We start from the raw sequence: 17,672 nt of genomic DNA on the forward strand, positions 1-17,672 counted from the left end.
CTGCAAATCGAAACACAGACGGAAGCTTAAACAAGCCCAACATTCAGCACCTTGTCTGTTTAGCAGCACAGATAACTTCTAAGGTAACATCTTGGCCCTTCTGTCTCCAAGAACTGAACTTAAAAGTACAGGTCTGAGTCTCTGTCCTTATAATTCAAGCTGTGTGATGATAGCTACATTGAGCTTGAAAAATGAACCAGTCATTAATCATTGTAAAGGGTCTCCTGAGTGTTAGGAGAAGTGCTCCCACCTAAGTATTAGCGCATCATCTCACTGGAATGAGGGATCATAGCCTGTGCCTAGTTAGGCACAAGACTCCAACATTTCTTTCTGTGCTTGAGATTTAGGTCGATAATGATATGTAAAGACATACATGCATATATACATATCACCCCTCCCGCACATCCACAAATAATCAGCCCTCAAAACAGAGGTGGTCAAACTCAACAAAATGTTATTTTTCCTTCTTTGACTGGATATTAAAGTGATGGAATGTCAAGGCAGAATCAAAAGCTGACAACTCTTCCCTCAGTTATATCAATATTAAAATGTTACTTGAAATGATTATCAAAACATTTTCCTTGTAAGGGAAACCTATTCTTGATAAATCACTTTAATAGTCTCTTCAAGTAGTTTCATATTTTTTTTTAGCTTTAAAAACGTGATCACGTAAGGAAAAGCATATAACATAGTTTTTAAGAAATTTGATTTTCTAAGTAAAAGAGAGGAGGTTGTCCTATACCCAGAACTCTGGGAAGTATACGTATGTTAGAGTTAGAGACAATAAATTGACCAGTACACATACAGATGGATAATAAATACTTTATTTCCATTAAAAATGGCCACAGGTGAATGTTAACATCAGCTAGACCTGGCTTACCTGTAGCCTAACTTTTAAAATCAGCATGTCTGCAAGGTCTTATGCTCAGATCTGAGCATGCTGTGCCTGACCTCTGAGCCTACAAGCTTTCAGTCTGCTCTGAGCTGCTGGGTTCTCAGCTGGGCTTGAGCAGTTGAGATCAGAAATGGCTCAGATCCTGCTAAACTGGAAAACCCCACTGAAAGCCCTGTAGACAGGTTTTTGAAAGTAGGCTACAAATAAGTCAAGTTTGCACTGTACATGAATTTTTTTAGTTGCTGTCACTTGGGACTGCTGACATTGGTGCACCATTAACTGAGTGCTAATTGGTGCAAGATACGTTACCTAAACAGTCATCTATCTGTCTACCTGTCTAACCATTTTCATTGTAGTATATGTGTGCTTTCCAGATGCAGAGAATAGAAATGTGACCTCCTTTCTCTAGAACCAAAACATATCCTGCAATAAGGGCAGAGTCTCAATTAAGGGCCAGATTTGCAACAGAAAATCTGGGAGGGCTGCTGTAACCATATTTTAAGAAAATATTTCAAATGCAAAATTGAACAAATGCATCTAGAGTCATTTCAAGGCTTCTCAGCAGCATAAATAAAATTGAGTTAAAATGCTCCAGCAGGTCGTGGTCAGATATTCTCACAGCCAAGGGAAGCACAGAGGTGCAGGGAAGGTGAATACCCTGGATGGAGAATGAGGTATAAAAAAGGGGGAATCTTGGAAAATGGGACTTGTTGCTCTGAGTATGGTAAGGAGTGGCAGCTGATGTTGCTGAACATGAAGGTGCCACATACTTTATGCCCTTCATAGGTGGTGGCCAGCCTGACTCTCTGAGCTTCTGGTACAGGCAGAGGAGGCAGTGGGCAGCCTGGGGCACCTAGCAAACAATAAAAACCTCTTATATGTTAGTCTCAGGCCTGAAAGCATGTGATTTCTCTCAGTTCACATATTTTATGATTTCTTCAGAAGCTGAAATGCAATTTTTTAAAAAACAAACCTTCTTTGTAATATCTGTTTTTTGTAGAACTCATATATGAACGTATATGAGCAAATAAGGTAATTAATGCAACACTACCAAGCTGTGTGAGGTGGTGAGGCAATGCTTATTTTGTGTTCCAGATTTAACGAAAAAAAGGGGCCTCAGCTGAAGTCTCACCATGTCCAAGTGTATCCACCCCAAGCCAAGTGTAAAAGGAGCCTGCCCGAATAGGCGTTTTGGAGAACTTCAGACTGTCAGCCTTAGATATAGCATTGCCATCTACTGCTCATTGCAGAAACTGCATGGCAAGGCTAGGAATTTAAGCAGCATAACCCTAAACATCTATAAAAATAAAGAGAGTTTTCGAAAATGTTCAGTTCTAGGGTTATTTATGAGTGCAATGTAATGGGAGCTGGAAATTCTTGATAAAAATCTCCACAGTCTCATCCGTCCTTTTCTAAAACAGCAAATATCAGTGTTGTGAGGAAACAGCACGAGCAATTTGAAGCTCTCACCTATCCCATTTCCCTTCTCTTCCCTTCCCTTCCCTTCCTTTCCCTGTGAAAAATGCTTAAAAAAGATTTGCAAGAGTAGTTAATATAAATCTGCTGCTAAACTATATAGCTGTGTATTCTTTTAATTTAATTTTGTTCTCCTTTCTGCCTAGAAAGAGCTTTAGAAAGATTTCTATTAAAGAATGTGAGCCAAGAACAGCAAAGGACTTAAATTTGAGGCATCTAAGTCCTATATTTACGACTGTTACTGTCATATTTTATGTTACTGTCTATATTTATGACTGTTGAGTTGGGAATGTGCAAACCCAGCTGCTTCAGTGGGGCTCTGCCAAAGCTAGCCAAAGTCTTCTTAAGTAGGTTTAAAATCCACCCTCTTCCAGGCTTTACTGTTTCCCTCATTATCTCTCATCTTATCTTGTTCTCAGGCTAGAACCTGTATCAAAGAGCCCAATCTTGAAGAACATAGCTATGGAAAGTGTTTATAATATTGTCTGGCAAGACTTCCCTAGTGCCATGCAGCATGCTCTGGGATATTTGAGACATTCATGAAGGACTAGCTGTATGATATGGGCTCTCTGGGAAACCCAGGCCTTTCTAAATTAGCTGCTACGAGCCTACTGGGATGTCCTATCACATTACAAGTGGCACTACATGTCATCTGGTAAATGGATCAGTCTCCTGAGATTAAAACAAAGGTGCTCAGAGGTAGCAAAGTCTCCTCATTGCCTCCTATTTTGGGGGAGAGGAGAGCAATTTTGAGTATCTGGAGTTTAATTTGTTATTTAAGTTAAATTTAGTGTCCATAGGTGTGTTATATTTATACACTTAGGGAACTGAGGCTGTTTGTAGCATTCCTGTTTTTCCTGGTTTGCTTGCATGTGCGTACAGCACCCACACACTTGGTGGGGTATCGGCAGCCAGCAGCTGGGGGCTGGAGGGCAGCAAAATCCCTAGTGCGATGGTGTTGCTGGTGCCCTAACCTATGCAATGCCATTTGTAGCCAGGTAGCCCTTCTCTTGTAGCTCTGCAGCCTGTCTTCCACTTTTAACCACCCACCTGCACTCTCATAGCTGTGACTGGGGCAGTACTCCCTATCCTGGTGTTTCAGAGTGCGTTTGTCCTCATTGCCTTGCACTGGGGGACTTGGAAATTGCTGTTATGTCTGTTCTGCTGAGTTCTGTAGGAAGTCATGGTCATCGCCACCTGAGTTGTCCTTCCTTCCTCTCTCCACTTTTCATTCCCCACTTCATAGCTTTTACTTTAAAGCCATATATTAGGGAAGAAATAGCACATAGTAGATAACAGTCATTTTCCACTAATGCACACACACAAGGCTCAACAGCCAACTAGAGCAGCAAAATCAACTCCTGATCAGACATGTGCCAATCAGTCAGCACTGTTAGAGTAATGAGTGAGAGTAACCAAGGGCAAGATTGAGCAGGTCCTTATGAAACTATGCAGTTACACTGAAACAGGTATTTGCAGGGAATGCTGCCCTGGAGAGGGTGCCCGAAAGAGAATAATCATCTGGAACATCTTCTCCAGATGATTCTCCAGACCTCTCATCCTGGCTGACCACTTGGGAGAGCTTCCCTGTTTGTTTTTTCCCCCCTCTCTTTCCCTCTACCTCCCCTTGATTTTTTGTTTTTGTTTTTGTTTTCTTTTGCCCAAATGTAACATTTACAGTTACAGTTGATGTGTATCATCAGTTATAGACCCTACAAATACATCTTTGTGTGCGTGAGCCTGTCTCATCATCCTTTATGCAGTTGAGAATTTCTGATTTCTTTCAGCTGAAGGTCAGATAGATGAGTTTAGCCCCTTATCAAAGGTTTAAATGTTCACAAAACCATTCAACAGGTCTCAGATCAGACCTGATGGACAATAGAGAGTTGCTTAAGTTATCTGCTGCGTGTGCTGCATCAAAGAAGCTGAAATACAAAGTCAGATGGATGAGTTTAAGGTGTCACCACCACAGGTGGTTTATACTCATCTGTCTGACTTGTTCTGAGTCTCAGTCAAGGGTGAGTATTTAAAAGATTCAGTCTTTGTCTATTAGGGAATGAACAGCAATTACTGAATAAGAGCTGTTACCTGCTATCTGTGAGGCTTTGACCTAGTGTGATCTGCCCTCAACTACCTCAGCCAGAGCCACAGACCACAAATGTGTGTTTGTGGAGCTAAGAAGCACAAATTTCAGGACTGGCATGCTGAGCAGATGACTTTGAGCTAAACACACTCATGAAAGTTTTCCATGTGGATGTGAGGCATTGTAGTGCTGAACTGTATGTGCAGACTTGCCTTTCTTTATCTTTCTGTGAAACTTGGCCAGACATCAGGCCACCTAGCCATGCCAGACAGAGCATCCCCTTGGGGAGCCTTGGCAGCATTAAACAAAATGTTAAGCGTTGTGATAGTCAGCGCTAAGAGGTGCTCAGCCCCAGGAAGGGATTCAGAGGGAGGCAAAGTAAAATTGGGCTCCCATCTGGATTCCTTAGAGGTATTTTGCTGAGCCATAGCACGTATAAACCACCAAAAGTGGTACATCTGTCTCATTTCTTAAGGAGAAAGTGCACTTAACACTTGTATTGCGGTTCCTGCACCCAGCTGTAAAGTGAGATGAGGAGTCTCTAGTCCTTGATTTTTGGGTTACTTCCATTTTTAATCCAGTAAGAGTCCAGTGTAAAAGTAGCTTTCTATCTCCCAGGCAATATTCAAAATACGGCCAGGATCCTCTTAATCTTCCTGGATTAACAAGCATGTTCTACAAATTCAGCTTCAACTGAAGGAATAACCTGAAAAATAGGATGCTCTCTTAATGTGAGCAGGTATAATCTAAATGAATTCTCACAAAAATAGGAGCTTTTAGAACCCACGTATCCCACCTCCTGACTGATACTTGTACTCATTAATTTATTTGTACTGCTGTTCTCTACCACTGAAGCAAGAAAGATTGTACACATTGTGAACAAAGATATCACTCCTTCAGGGTCCTACTAAATACCAAATGATCTTACCCAGGACATAGGTGCCTACATCAGTTCAGCAAAGCTACTGAGTGATGCTACTGGGTGCTCAGGGAAGTTTCTGCTGCTGCCTGGTAGATTTGATGGTGGCTGGACTAGTTCCTGAATTAACCTCCTAAATGCACTGACTTGTCACTGAACTAAAGTGTATGCTTTACCAAAAGCTCTTTCTTAGTGTTTTTCCCAATAGTAATAGGAAAAACAGAAAAAAAAAAAAAGAGGCTTCTGATTTCCCTTTTATGCTCGCTGACAGTGTGAAGCCATGAATGTTAACAGTGTTACTTTAATTTATCCTGGTGAAGACAACTAGGCTGAGATTATCAAGACTGCAGAATAAAATGTACCTGCCGCCACATTATGGTCAGAGAGAGCGTGTGTGTGCATTAATTGTAGTGATAACTTCTAATTTTGCAAAGCAGAGTCAATGTTTGAACAGTGCATAGACAAACAGCTATGTCTCCAGAGTGAACACATGGAGAAAGATATGCTGCCACATTTGTTGTCAGTTCACAGAAAATTTCTGGATTTACATGGAAGTATCCAGAATCCAAGCAATTCTTGCAGGTTTATACCTTCAGCTGCTAGTTCAAGATGCAATCATGTTTTAGATGCTGCCATGAAATAAAATACCATTGGAGAAATTTACCTTTGGAAATATCTGGGGGAAAAATATGTAGACTTTCCATTTGGAAAAATTACTGAAGAAAAATAAAGGCAGAAAATGTGACTTTGCCAGTCCTACCCACAAATAATCCAGTACAGCTGAAGTTGCAAATGGGTTTTAGGTGCATCTAAAACCTGAGTCACATATAAAAACATACACGTCTGTGTAAGACCTGATTTGCCCACACATCCTCAGCGTTGCATAAGCACTTGCCGGGCAAGAAAGGGAGTCCTGAAAACTCAGGGCCGGTAATACCACGTCATAGTACTCAGAGGAAATGCTGGCCTCAGCAAAACACTCGGAAATATTAAGGGGGGGGGGGTCACAGTTTCTTCCTTAGCAGAAATCTGACAATCTGGCATTGAGCAGACACTTAGGACATGATTTTTCTCACGCTGATTTTAAGCTGACATAATTATGTTGGATTGTGTCAACTGGCAGCAGAAGGAATGATGAGTTTTATCCAGCATTATTTTTGACTAGCTGCACTTAAGTGAAGCATGAGAATTTGTGAAAAAATGTATGCCCTTTAGGTGGCGCCTACTGCAAAGCATTTGGTTTTTTTCTTACAAAGGAGAGCTGAGGAAGGTTGCAGCCTGGTGCTGCCTCGGTGGCTTGCTGTGGGCTTGGCTGGGAGAGGACAGGGCCCAGGGCCACAGAGTGTCAGGGACATCTGTACGCAAAGATAAGGGGACAGACAGTAGAAAATGTATGGCATCTATCCATAAGTGCAGTTTGCAATTGGTAAACGTGAGTCATCTGCTTGTTGTTTCTGGTTACTGAAGCAAAGCCCTAATCGAGGTTTTTTAGTTATTAAATGTATTAGTTATTAAATACTGACAGTGCATACCTCAATGAATAAAACAAGTCCCTGCCTAGTCTCCCATTTAAGAGGACAGGCAAAACATCAATTTTCTTTTTCAGGGTGTAGTAGCATATTTACCTTACCTGAGCAGACACTGGTAGGCTTGGTGAGAAGAACAGGTTTTAAGAAAGGCTTTGAAAGAGTAATTACAGTTAAACATCAAGGGCTTCATCGAGCCTGGGCTGGCCCACCTGCTGTAGGGTGTAGGAGTACGTAGGCTGTCAGATCTTGGGTCAGATCTGACTTCACCCAGTGGTTTTCATCCATAAGGAACTGGGGCGGTTGGAGAACGTGAGGCACCAAAGTAGCCAAGGCTCCCCTCCCATCCCAATCTGCCAGGCCAAGATGTTGTAATACGTTGCTGGATGTGCTCACACCAGCACACCTTCAAGGCAGCTGAAAAAAGGTCTCCCTCGGAGCTTGGTATCCTGAGATGGCTCCAGAATTGCTTCAGTTTAGGCATACTGGTGCTCAGCTCTGCCCCCAAAGGCACAGTCTGCTCCTCACTGTAATCCAGCATATAAATGCTGCATGTCACCAGTATTTATGATACATCAGGGGAGAACATGAAAAGTGAAATGCACTTCTAAGCAACTGTGAGGGCAGGGAGTACATCGATATAATAAACTTATTCATAAGCTCATTTATTTTTTATAGAATCAAACTCTAGGAAAAGAAAACACACCCAAAACACCACAGATATAAATACAAGTTCAGTATCCAACACAGAAGAGTTTATTTACAGCTGAACATGAGGATCTCAGAAAAAAGATTTTGAGCTTTGTTTTCTTTTTATTAAGTTAATTAAAATTTCTAATAAGTGTTTATCCCACATGTGGTTTAACGAATATAAATAATTAACATTAGCCTGAATGACATGAATCAAGAAAATAACTGTAACCAATCTTCTGGACAAAAATAGAAATACTAATTATAATTCAAGTGCAGTCTCGGTGCTGAACATAGTTTAAGAGTCCAAACCTGCAATGAGAACAATGAGATTATATATATGGACAAACTTATTTGTGTGCATGGAAAAGTGGGCCCTGAGACATCTAAAATCATGGCCTGACTTGCTGGATCACTGCTGCTGAATCACTAAATAGCACTAAGCAACAATAATAGAGCAAACACTGATTTGCTGACAATGGACTTCAAGTCAAAAAAATGAAGCTGAAATGCTAGCATATTAAAATTAACGGGAGCTTTGCTGTTATTCCTTGGAAGAAAAGACCCCACCACTAAACTCTCGCATGAAAGACTAGTTTTCAAATCTTGAACCACAGCAAAGCTGTGCTTATTTCAGCTTAAGAGGAGGTAACGACTTCAAGCAAAACCTTTGTAGTTGTCATCATACTTTCTTGACCAGTACCTAGGCCTCTAGGGATGCCTTAAATTGTGTCAGACTGTCCCCAGGCTTCTGAAGGAACAGAGTATTACATATGACACCAGCAATGATGTAGAGAAGAAAGCAAGGGCACTTTTTGTTTCACTTACTAGCACCATGAGTATTCAAATACATTAGCTGTCTACGTGAGAGCGTAGTTTGCCTTCACTGTAGTGCTTCCTTCACGTCTCCTGCCCTCTTGCTTTGCCTTTCCAGCTCATGGCTGGAAAAACAATGTAACCATGAATCAGACCTTGCCTTCAAGAAAAGTCTCTTGGGTTTTCTGTGATATATCAGCTCCAAAGTGCCATTATAGGTAGCTACACAGCTCTGTCCACAAGGAGCACGGGATTAAAACAACAACATTTTAGTATCTTGGATTTCTTTCCCTTTATTTCCAAAGAAGGAAAACACCATGTTAAGGATACCGGGCTAAAGATACTGTCCTTTGCTAGCAAGACAAACCTTTCAGTGCTGAAGTCCGTTTTAGCAGTATTTCCAGATGCCAGGCTATGAGAAGCGGGCCTGCGTTTGATTTTCCTTTTCCTTTGCAGCTCTTATTTTACAGAACAAAAAGTTTCCAGAATAAATCTTACAAAGTGGTCTTGTTCTGATTTCAGTGAGTCCATGGGAAAAGGAAACACCCCACAATTCTCAAAAAGTGTCCAACTGACTCTTATTCCTAAGATATGACAAACAAATTCATTGAAAAAGTAAACCACTTGCACAAATGGCAGTGCTTGCTACCTGCCTGCCTGGAGGCTAATGCACCTTGTTGAAGAGGGCTGCACATATTTCCTTGCAGCAGAGAGCTATCAGTGAAGAGCTGGGGCTACCTGTCTTCCTTTATTTCTTCTATAGCCAGGGAGTGGAATGGAATGATTTTTGATCAGAATCGTTGTCTCAGTCTTTCCTATGTCTAGAATTCTGGGATATTTTCTCTTGACCTGAAGGGTGACATATCAAATCATTGCCTAAAGAAGGCCTTGGGCAAAGTGGGGTTAGGGCAGAGCAGAGGCTGGTGGTGAAGCAAGAGTCAGAAACAGAAGCATGCAGGAAGCAGTGGAGCAGGTTGGGAGTTAGAGAGTAGCTCAGATTACTGAGCCGTGGAGCCAAATGTTGGTAAGTCCCTGTTAACCTACGAATGATTGCATGTGTGCATGGGCCAGCTCTGCATAAATGTATAAAACAAATATTTCAGTAAGTCTTTTATTAACATCATGTGTTACAGTTAGTAGCTTTACATAATAAACTTCACATTCAACACAATTCACATCCCTGAATAGAGGACAGAGAGCAGTTCTATTGCAGCAGCTTCCATTCCTTGAAGGAACAGAAGGAAAACATTGCAATTAGAGCGTGTAGAGCATGGCGTGAGCTCAATGATGTTGTCATTCCCCTGCCTATGCTCAGAGGCAGAACACCAGCAAACAGCTTTCATTTATCTTGTAAATCCCAGAAGAAAAAAAGTAGCAAGTTGCATAAATGGCAGAAAGTGGACTAAATTCCAAACTGCATCTCAGCTTCAGTCTGCTTGAATGTCACTTAATATTTGTAACAAGGTTCATATAATAAAAGTTATTTGAAAGTATCATTTCCATGGTGGCCTCTTTAGTGACATCAGACACGTAGGCCTTTGGAAACATCAGCTTATCCGGATTAGTGAGTTGATCTTCTCAGAATGGAAAAGCATGTTGGACTGAGCGTGCCTTGGATCATATCTTTTGTCTCCGAATTTTAACATGCTGCTTGGCTGAAATTTCAGGTAAAGATTGCTTACCTTTGAAGTCTTCTTTTAACTATAATGGGAAAAAAAAACCCAGAATTTAGTAAGTTAGGAAATAAGTGTTTTTCTTAATGAGGTAAGTAGTATTCTTAAAAAGGGCTCTTTACTGTGCTATAATCTTTTTGTCTTCATATTCATGGCTTTGCACTTATTTTAAATCGCTTCTAAAGACTTGCTTCTTTCAATGGGTGTAGGCACGCTAAGCCACTGCTTGGTTATTCTACTCACTGTAGAACTATATTCAGTCTTAATGGGCTAGGTAAGTCTAGGACGTGGTAAGTCTAATGTGATAGTGGCACAAGACTGAGAGAAAGAATATCTGAGAAACCTTACTGAGCCCACTTACTAAAAACTGCTTTTACAGTGGGCTTTCTGAACCCCAGCCAGGGATACATCTTGGAAGAGCATAGAAGTCTGAAGCTGTGTGGCCTCTATCCTGCAGAAGCATTACAGGACGCTCCTGAACAGTTTAGCTGTCTTGGGTAAAATGTCTATTTTCATCAAGTCACAAAGATCACATTGCCTTTTTGGAAATTCCCAACAGCCTATTCCGGGTATGTTAAGAGCATCCTGAAAGATTAAGGTTGGGAGCTGAATTTGAAAACATTATCTAGGATATCTAGATCATTTGCAGCACGAGAACTGAAATGGCAACTGCTGAACTTTACTAGCACTTGAAAAACAAGAGTAACTAAATATATAATGTTTAACTTCTTGAAAAACTGAGGAAGAGTTACTGCTGAGGACTGAAACAATTACCATTACCACTTACTTACTTATTTTAATTTCTTTGTTCTGCATATGAAATAGGAAACCATGAATGCGAGGAACAGCACAGAACCTGCGATGATTAACACCATCTGCAGCACACTCAACATCTGGACCCGATTGGTGACTTTATTTCTGAACATTTCTGCTTTTGCATCCCCAATAACAGCAGACTGAAATAGTGCAAGAAAACCATCAGTGAAAGGTAAGTATGCAAGCCCTAACTCCTGTGTACATATTATATAGCATGAGTTTAATTGCCCAATTTCAGGGTACCAAGACCGAAAGGTTAGATTAATCTTTTTTTTTTTTCCCCCAGGATTCTCCATATTAACAATGAAGATTAGTAGACATAAAGTATACTAACCTCATTTAGCCAAAGAATAGGAAAAATATAAGGTTTCTGGACTTTTGATAAAGCTCTGAAATGAGAAAATAAAACAAGGATGACATTACAGTACAGCAAATCTTTAGCTTGGTGCATAGTCCCAGTTTCCATTTCACCACATTTCATCTCCAGTAACCACATGTGTAATTTCCAGGAAGTACATTTTTAGTATAATTTTGCGTTGGAAATAAAAAGCTTACAATTAATAGTAGCCATTTTACATATCAGGCAACCAGCTCTTTCTGTCTAGTCCTCCTTCTCTGGAGATATTCAAAACCTGCCTGGACGCAATCCTGTGCAATGTGCTCTAGATGACTGCTTCAGCAGGAGGGTTGGACTAGATGATCTCCAGAGGTCCCTTCCAACCTTGGCCGTTCTGTGATTCTGTGATTCTGTGATTCTCCATGTGTGGGCAGTCAGAAAGACCAAAGGCTGGACATGGCCAGATGTTGGTAGGAACGTCTGATGGTCTGTGTGATGTTCACCCATCATATATACAGGAGGCCAACATGCACCATGTCTGTATATCTAAGTCTACTGAGAAAAAGGAAACAGCTAGCAGCCCCTTAACTCTTCCAATAAAATCCACCCAAAGACAGAGCACACATAAATTCTCTCTCTCATTTGATTTACTACAGAAAATCGATTTTTCCTTCTAGTTTGTCCTCATGACCTCATTTGGGTTTGGAAGAATGTTCTCTTTAAATATATGCTTCTATTGTAAGCTTCTGTGGGCATATCAAATGTGCATTAAAATAGTTAGGCAGTGTCTAGCACAAGAAGTCTTAATCTTTCATTGAAATTTATATTCTCTGGAAAGTCACACTTGAAAATTTTGTAAAAAAAAGAGAAAAAGGCTTTGGAAAAGTATTTTCATTCCTTCTTTTCACAGTCACTTCTACCAACCTGCTTTTAGACCAATCAGACATCTTGAAAATAGTAGTTAGAAACAAAGTACTGAAAAAATACTCACTCAATTTTCGGTGCAGGCTTCACCAGGAGGTTTACTTGCAGCCTTTTGGCAAATTGTAATGTAAAACCAGTGATCTAAGGACAGAAAGAAAACAAAAGGCATTACTTCAAATTTGGCAAGTCGGGGGCATAAGCTTATAATATGATCTGTGTCAAAAAGCACCGTAGTGTTCTCTTATTCTTATGGTTACATCTAAGGGTTACATTTTCATGAAATTTGTGTGTTTCTAAGGGTGTTTCATTCTTCCTAGATGTTCTAATCTCTTAGCTTTACTATAGTTGCTTTTGTAATTGTCAAATACTGGAGGTGATAAAAATGCTAAAACATGGTAAAGATGTAAATTCAGATCTTCTCACTGAAGGTAGATGCTTAACTATCAGATTATATGACTAAAAAATACTTTGGTGAAAAAGTCTGAATTTTACCTTTTCATACACATTCAGAGCAAAATAAAATTTTGAAACCTTAGAATTCATAATACAATTCAGATAACTGATTAACATACTTAAAATCAAGAATGTCTAAATACATTCGTTTGGGGAGCTCTGCTGGACAGTCAGAGTTTCAAAGAACGTATTAAGTCTGTTCTAGAATCAGACAACTGGTTGTACTTCAGAGTTCTAGCTGTTTTCTTGGAAATAAACTGATCTATATTTATTTCCTTAAGTTCAGTTGTGATAATAATTATACCAAAATTGCTACTGATGGAAAATGAAAGAAAACATAAAGTATAGAAGGAAGAGAGAGGCTTTGGTAGAAGAGAATGTTCTTAAAGTACCTGAAAATCACAGATTAATATCATAGCATAAATTAAAGCTTTTCAGAATCCGTTCAATCTAGTCTTACCAATGACTAGAAATCCAAACTTATTTTTCAAACTTTGAAGGGCAGAATAAGACAGAGTACTGCTTTAAATTTCCCCTGCTAAGAGCTAAACACCTTTGTGAGCAAGTCTTAAAAAAAAAAAGCATAAAAATACTGGATCCTCTTTTCATCCCTTTGTTATAAGATTTACTCTACTGAATTTAAACATTACTAGTTTACTGAGTTGCAGATATTAAATATTTGGACTTACAGGCTCTATGTCTAAAAATGTCTCATGCTCCTCCTCATTTGGGCTCAGGCCTTCAACATCATGCAATATAGAACTACTTGCATGCAGAAAATGTGGAAGAGAAATAAACACTGGTCTTCCTGTTTGAAAAAGCAGATAAACTTATTTGAATCATTTAAGCCTTGTTTCATTGTTCATCTTCTAAAGCCGTTTTCCGCGCAAACATATTTAGCTATAAAGACACACAAACGTTTCTGAAAAAACAGTCAATACACTAAAACAAAGGAAGATTTGTGAGCTACTGTGATGCTACTGGTAGGAAGACAATCTGCATAGTGAAATAGGGCTGGAAGTGCTTCCATTTTCACTCTGAGGTGAGAACCAGACCTTCACTATTTCCCCCAACCTTCATGATTTTGTTTTAGTAGGATGAAAGACAGAAGGGAACTCATGCTGCCTACTCGGCGCCAAACTCAGACTGTGTATGTGTTAGGTTTATTATACCTGTGCTAAATTAAACCAACACAGTCTCTCAGCCATGTATACATGGTTAATATACTGAGTGTGAGAATTATCATGAATATACGGACTGTGACTCTCTCTGGCTTTTATGCAGTAGCTATGGAAGACCTCTCTTTTCCTTTCTATATGTGTATTCCTACAATTTCAGTATATCATTTTTAGTATCATGATTTTTCTTTTTCACAGCACTATGTAAAACGGAAATTGTATAGTCCTCATTTTGGGAAATGAGGCTACAGAAAAGTGAAGGATCTCACAGGCAATCTGTGGAAGAATTCATAGAGAAAATCCAAGTGTCTGGGGTCTTAGAGTAAGTAACACCTCAGCTCAGGACAAGTGGTTTCTCTCCAGATAGATGGCTTGCTCAGCAGTACCACGTTACTACTATACCTGCTTTGCAGGCACTGATGTCTAGGACTCCGGCTAATGTGCAGTTCTGTGATATGACGTAGTCTGTACAGAAGCAGTAATTATCTTTAACTTCAGCAGGCGATGCAAATGCTTCACGGGGAACTGTGAAACGGTAGAGTGGGATCCCCTTCACAGTCTGCTTGCTCTGAAAAACTCCATAGATCGATCTGAATTAAAAAGAGGAGAAATGTGTCTCAGTCATTTGGATTACAAAATTGAATCCATAGTAATACTCCTTAGGGATCCCCTGACTGTCTTTGTCTTAAAGTAAAAAAAGTTCTCCAGAGAGCCAATGACCAGGATCCCTTTACACTGTTCTCAGCAATTTGTAGAGGTGCTCCTCTTTTATGGACAGTTATTCTATGTTTACACAAAAGGATATGCAAGCACAGGTAAGCACATCAATACACAAAAAAAAGGAAGATAAAATATTTGTACTAATAAATCATATATAATAAACTAATAAACAGTTCTTTTCTCTATGGACTTCTTCAACCACTGTTCTTATGAAATGTTTGCAGTTTTTAGGACTACATTACACGTACTTATCAAAATAAATCACCTCTGTTACAGTTTTTTTTACTGACCTGATGATACCAATCTAAGCTTTATGGTGGAGACAGCCTCCTAGGTATAACCCCATAGCTCATTCCATTGCATATGAATCAGAATACCACTTTAGCTTCTTTTTGCCAAATTATTATCCTCTAGTATATAGATGTGGTTGTTACAAACTAATGTAGCCTGTGCAGCAATGTTTTGTATCATAGTCAAGAAAAACAAGGGTTCTAGGTCTTACAACACAGCCAAAATAACTTTCCTTGAACCATTTAAGAGCAAAACTTTGGGAGACTGTTACTGCTCTTCTTCATTGTTTAGTAATTGAGAGAAATAGATGGCCAAAGAGATCTCACAACCTGTGTCCGATTGATTCAAAGGTATACGATTTCCTTTTCTGTAATTTGTGAAATGCATTCCAGTTTGGGGGTCCAATTACTTCACAAATAAAAAACCTAACTTCACGTAAAAACATTGATTTTTCTTTAAAAATAAATGGTTTTCAAAGCAAATGGTCCACCTTAAACCTAGTCAAAAGGAGGCAGGCAGCAACATAAATAAAAAGGCTGAACCTCTCAAAGCGAATATACTCTGATGCACTTTAGATCTTCTAATATTGCTTTCAACTCTACCACTGGAGAACTCAGGGACACTGAATAGCCACAGTAGAAGCAGCAGCCTGAAAATCCATCAGTATGGAATGAATTAAGCAGTTTTGTTTGTTTGTAAGCACATAAAAATAAAATGCACAAAAATATCCTGTGAGAAAGTAATTTTTAGTATGTATTGCTTGACAGTGAGTTCTGTTTTGTATAGATGTTGTTCTAATGAAATCCCCAAGATGGGCTTAACTGCTTCCTGCTATATCTATTCCTAGGGGTAAATTGCGTTCTTAGACCAAATAAGGCAGGTTGTAAGGTCTGGTCTTGGAAGAAGTTCAAGACTTTGAATCCAGTGAACCTCAGTGTCTTTCACAGGTCTGTATTAGCTCACACCATTGTCTCTCACTCTGTGAAATTAAGCAAAGTTATTCCTGAATCACAAATCTGTAACTTGCTGAAATAGCATGCACTGTGAATAGCTTGCTACTTGACATAAATAGAAGTGGAAGAATTAGGCTGTAAATCATGAGCACAGCTCATTAATTTGCTTGAGCGTAGGTGAAACATTTCTGCTTAAATGCCTCAGTGACCTGAGCCCAGGCAGAGCCACTGCAGCAATCCTCTGCAACTAAAGGGCGTTTTGGTGGCACACGGAGCTATGTATGCACAGTAGTAAGAGAACAGCGTACCTGCAAATATCAGAGGAGAAGAAACGAAGTACCTGATCCTTCTTAACAAACGGGGGAAACGATGCCCCATCTGTGAACAAATAAAATAAGAGCTTGAAAGCAATTCTGTTTACAAGATATGATTTAACTTATAGTTCAATGTTCAGCTATTACTTTCCCATAAAGCAGTGAAATAGATAAACAAAACTGAGTCATTTTTAGAGAAAATGTTTACCTAAGTTATTGCCTAGTGATAGGTACTCCACAGATAAGACTGCCTTTTTTTTTGAAGGCAAGCCAAATTGCGGCAACTAATTTTTTCATGATGTGAAGCTTCATGATCATGCCAATTAAAAAGAGAGGATACAAAAAACAATCCTGCTTAGCAGGAATCCTATTTCCTGTTATCATTGCTTCAGGGTTTATGCAGTCTAGAGGTTTAAAACCTTTCTAAAGATGCTTGGCTCATCTGGAGTTATGGTACTCAGCACCTATAAGGAACACGGGTTTAGACTTCAAAACTGCATATTTAATAAACAGCACTAAACTTTTTTCACCAAGGACTGCTCAACTGGAACTCTTCTTTGTTAAGCATAGAGCCTTTCTATAGTTAATGGAGAGAATGAAACTCTTCTAGGGCAAGTTCATCTTATCCCATGGTAGACGTGCAAAATAGGTCAGAGGAATAATACTTTGGTGAGGGCTTCTGTCCACTCGGTATAAAAAAAAACGTCGCTAGTTCAAATGTGTATTTCTATATTGCACCCATCTAGAGTAAGGTAAGAGGAGTTTCCGCATTGCATCAAACCTTGTTACTTCTTGCTACAATTTCTGTTTAGTTTCTTAGTCAGCAGCCATAGCCAAAGAATCAAAAACATCTGTGATATCTTTGAATTGAGTTGGCGAGAGTAAGAGTATTAAATTATACACTGCTGCCTGCCCACTGCTGAGGGAAGCATTTTGTCTTAAAGAAGATCCAAGATCGTCCTGGAGACACACTCTATTTCTAAATCGTGGCAGATTGGGAGAGTTTGCAAAAGCTGACTCATTTCAAGCCCTGTACAGGAACACTGTTTGATCTTATTATCTAGTTATTTGCTTTAGTACGATACAGAAAAACATTCTGCCTTTCAGTGTGAAAGTTTACAAGACACAAAGGAATTCTCACACCTATTTACAAGACATTGTAAAAGTCTCTAAACACATGTTGTCTCATCATCTGCCACAAAGACTGCTCATGTAAGCTGTGTAACAATCTTTGCTATTAATAAAATGCTCTGCATTTTCACGGTACTGGAGCACTTAGTCTAGTTACCTGCATGTGTTTATTCTATCAGCTGTGGGAGAAGAAAAAGAAAAAGCTGACAATAAGAAAAGACATTCAGGGTCCATAAGAAAAGTCCCACAACCTAGGAAGACATTGCCTGGTACAAAAAAACTTTCATAGTCTAAAAAGGAGCTAAACTTTCCTGATTCATAGTCTTCTGGAAACTCAGATTCTTGTGAAATATTTGAAATACTTCGAAACCACATGTCATACGCTCTGGGTTATAAGCAGAATGATCTGCACTAAAACAGTACAGCAAAAATAAACCTGCTTGTTTTCAGATTCTCTCATTGATGGCCAGCTGAGAA

General features: G+C 39.5%; 1 protein-coding gene across 3 annotated transcripts in view; it reads right to left on the reverse strand.

Moving 5' to 3' along the window:
* Positions 1–9,502: 9,502 nt before the first annotated feature.
* Positions 9,503–17,672, reverse strand: part of CD36 (CD36 molecule (CD36 blood group)) — a 36,045-nt gene continuing 27,875 nt past the window's right edge. For all 3 annotated transcript variants that reach the window (XM_068923270.1, XM_009680416.2, XM_009680417.2), the window contains exons 8-14: positions 16,059–16,128; positions 14,189–14,376; positions 13,298–13,416; positions 12,223–12,296; positions 11,229–11,283; positions 10,870–11,034; positions 9,503–10,106 (exon numbers count right to left, since the gene is read on the reverse strand). In XM_068923270.1, the coding sequence (XP_068779371.1) occupies positions 10,870–11,034; positions 11,229–11,283; positions 12,223–12,296; positions 13,298–13,416; positions 14,189–14,376; positions 16,059–16,128 (671 nt within the window). In that variant the 3' untranslated portion in view covers positions 9,503–10,106. The remainder of the gene's footprint in view (positions 10,107–10,869; positions 11,035–11,228; positions 11,284–12,222; positions 12,297–13,297; positions 13,417–14,188; positions 14,377–16,058; positions 16,129–17,672) is intronic.

The sequence above is a fragment of the Struthio camelus genome, chromosome 1, assembly GCF_040807025.1.
Source record: "Struthio camelus isolate bStrCam1 chromosome 1, bStrCam1.hap1, whole genome shotgun sequence".
Classification (NCBI taxonomy): Eukaryota; Metazoa; Chordata; class Aves; order Struthioniformes; family Struthionidae; genus Struthio; species Struthio camelus.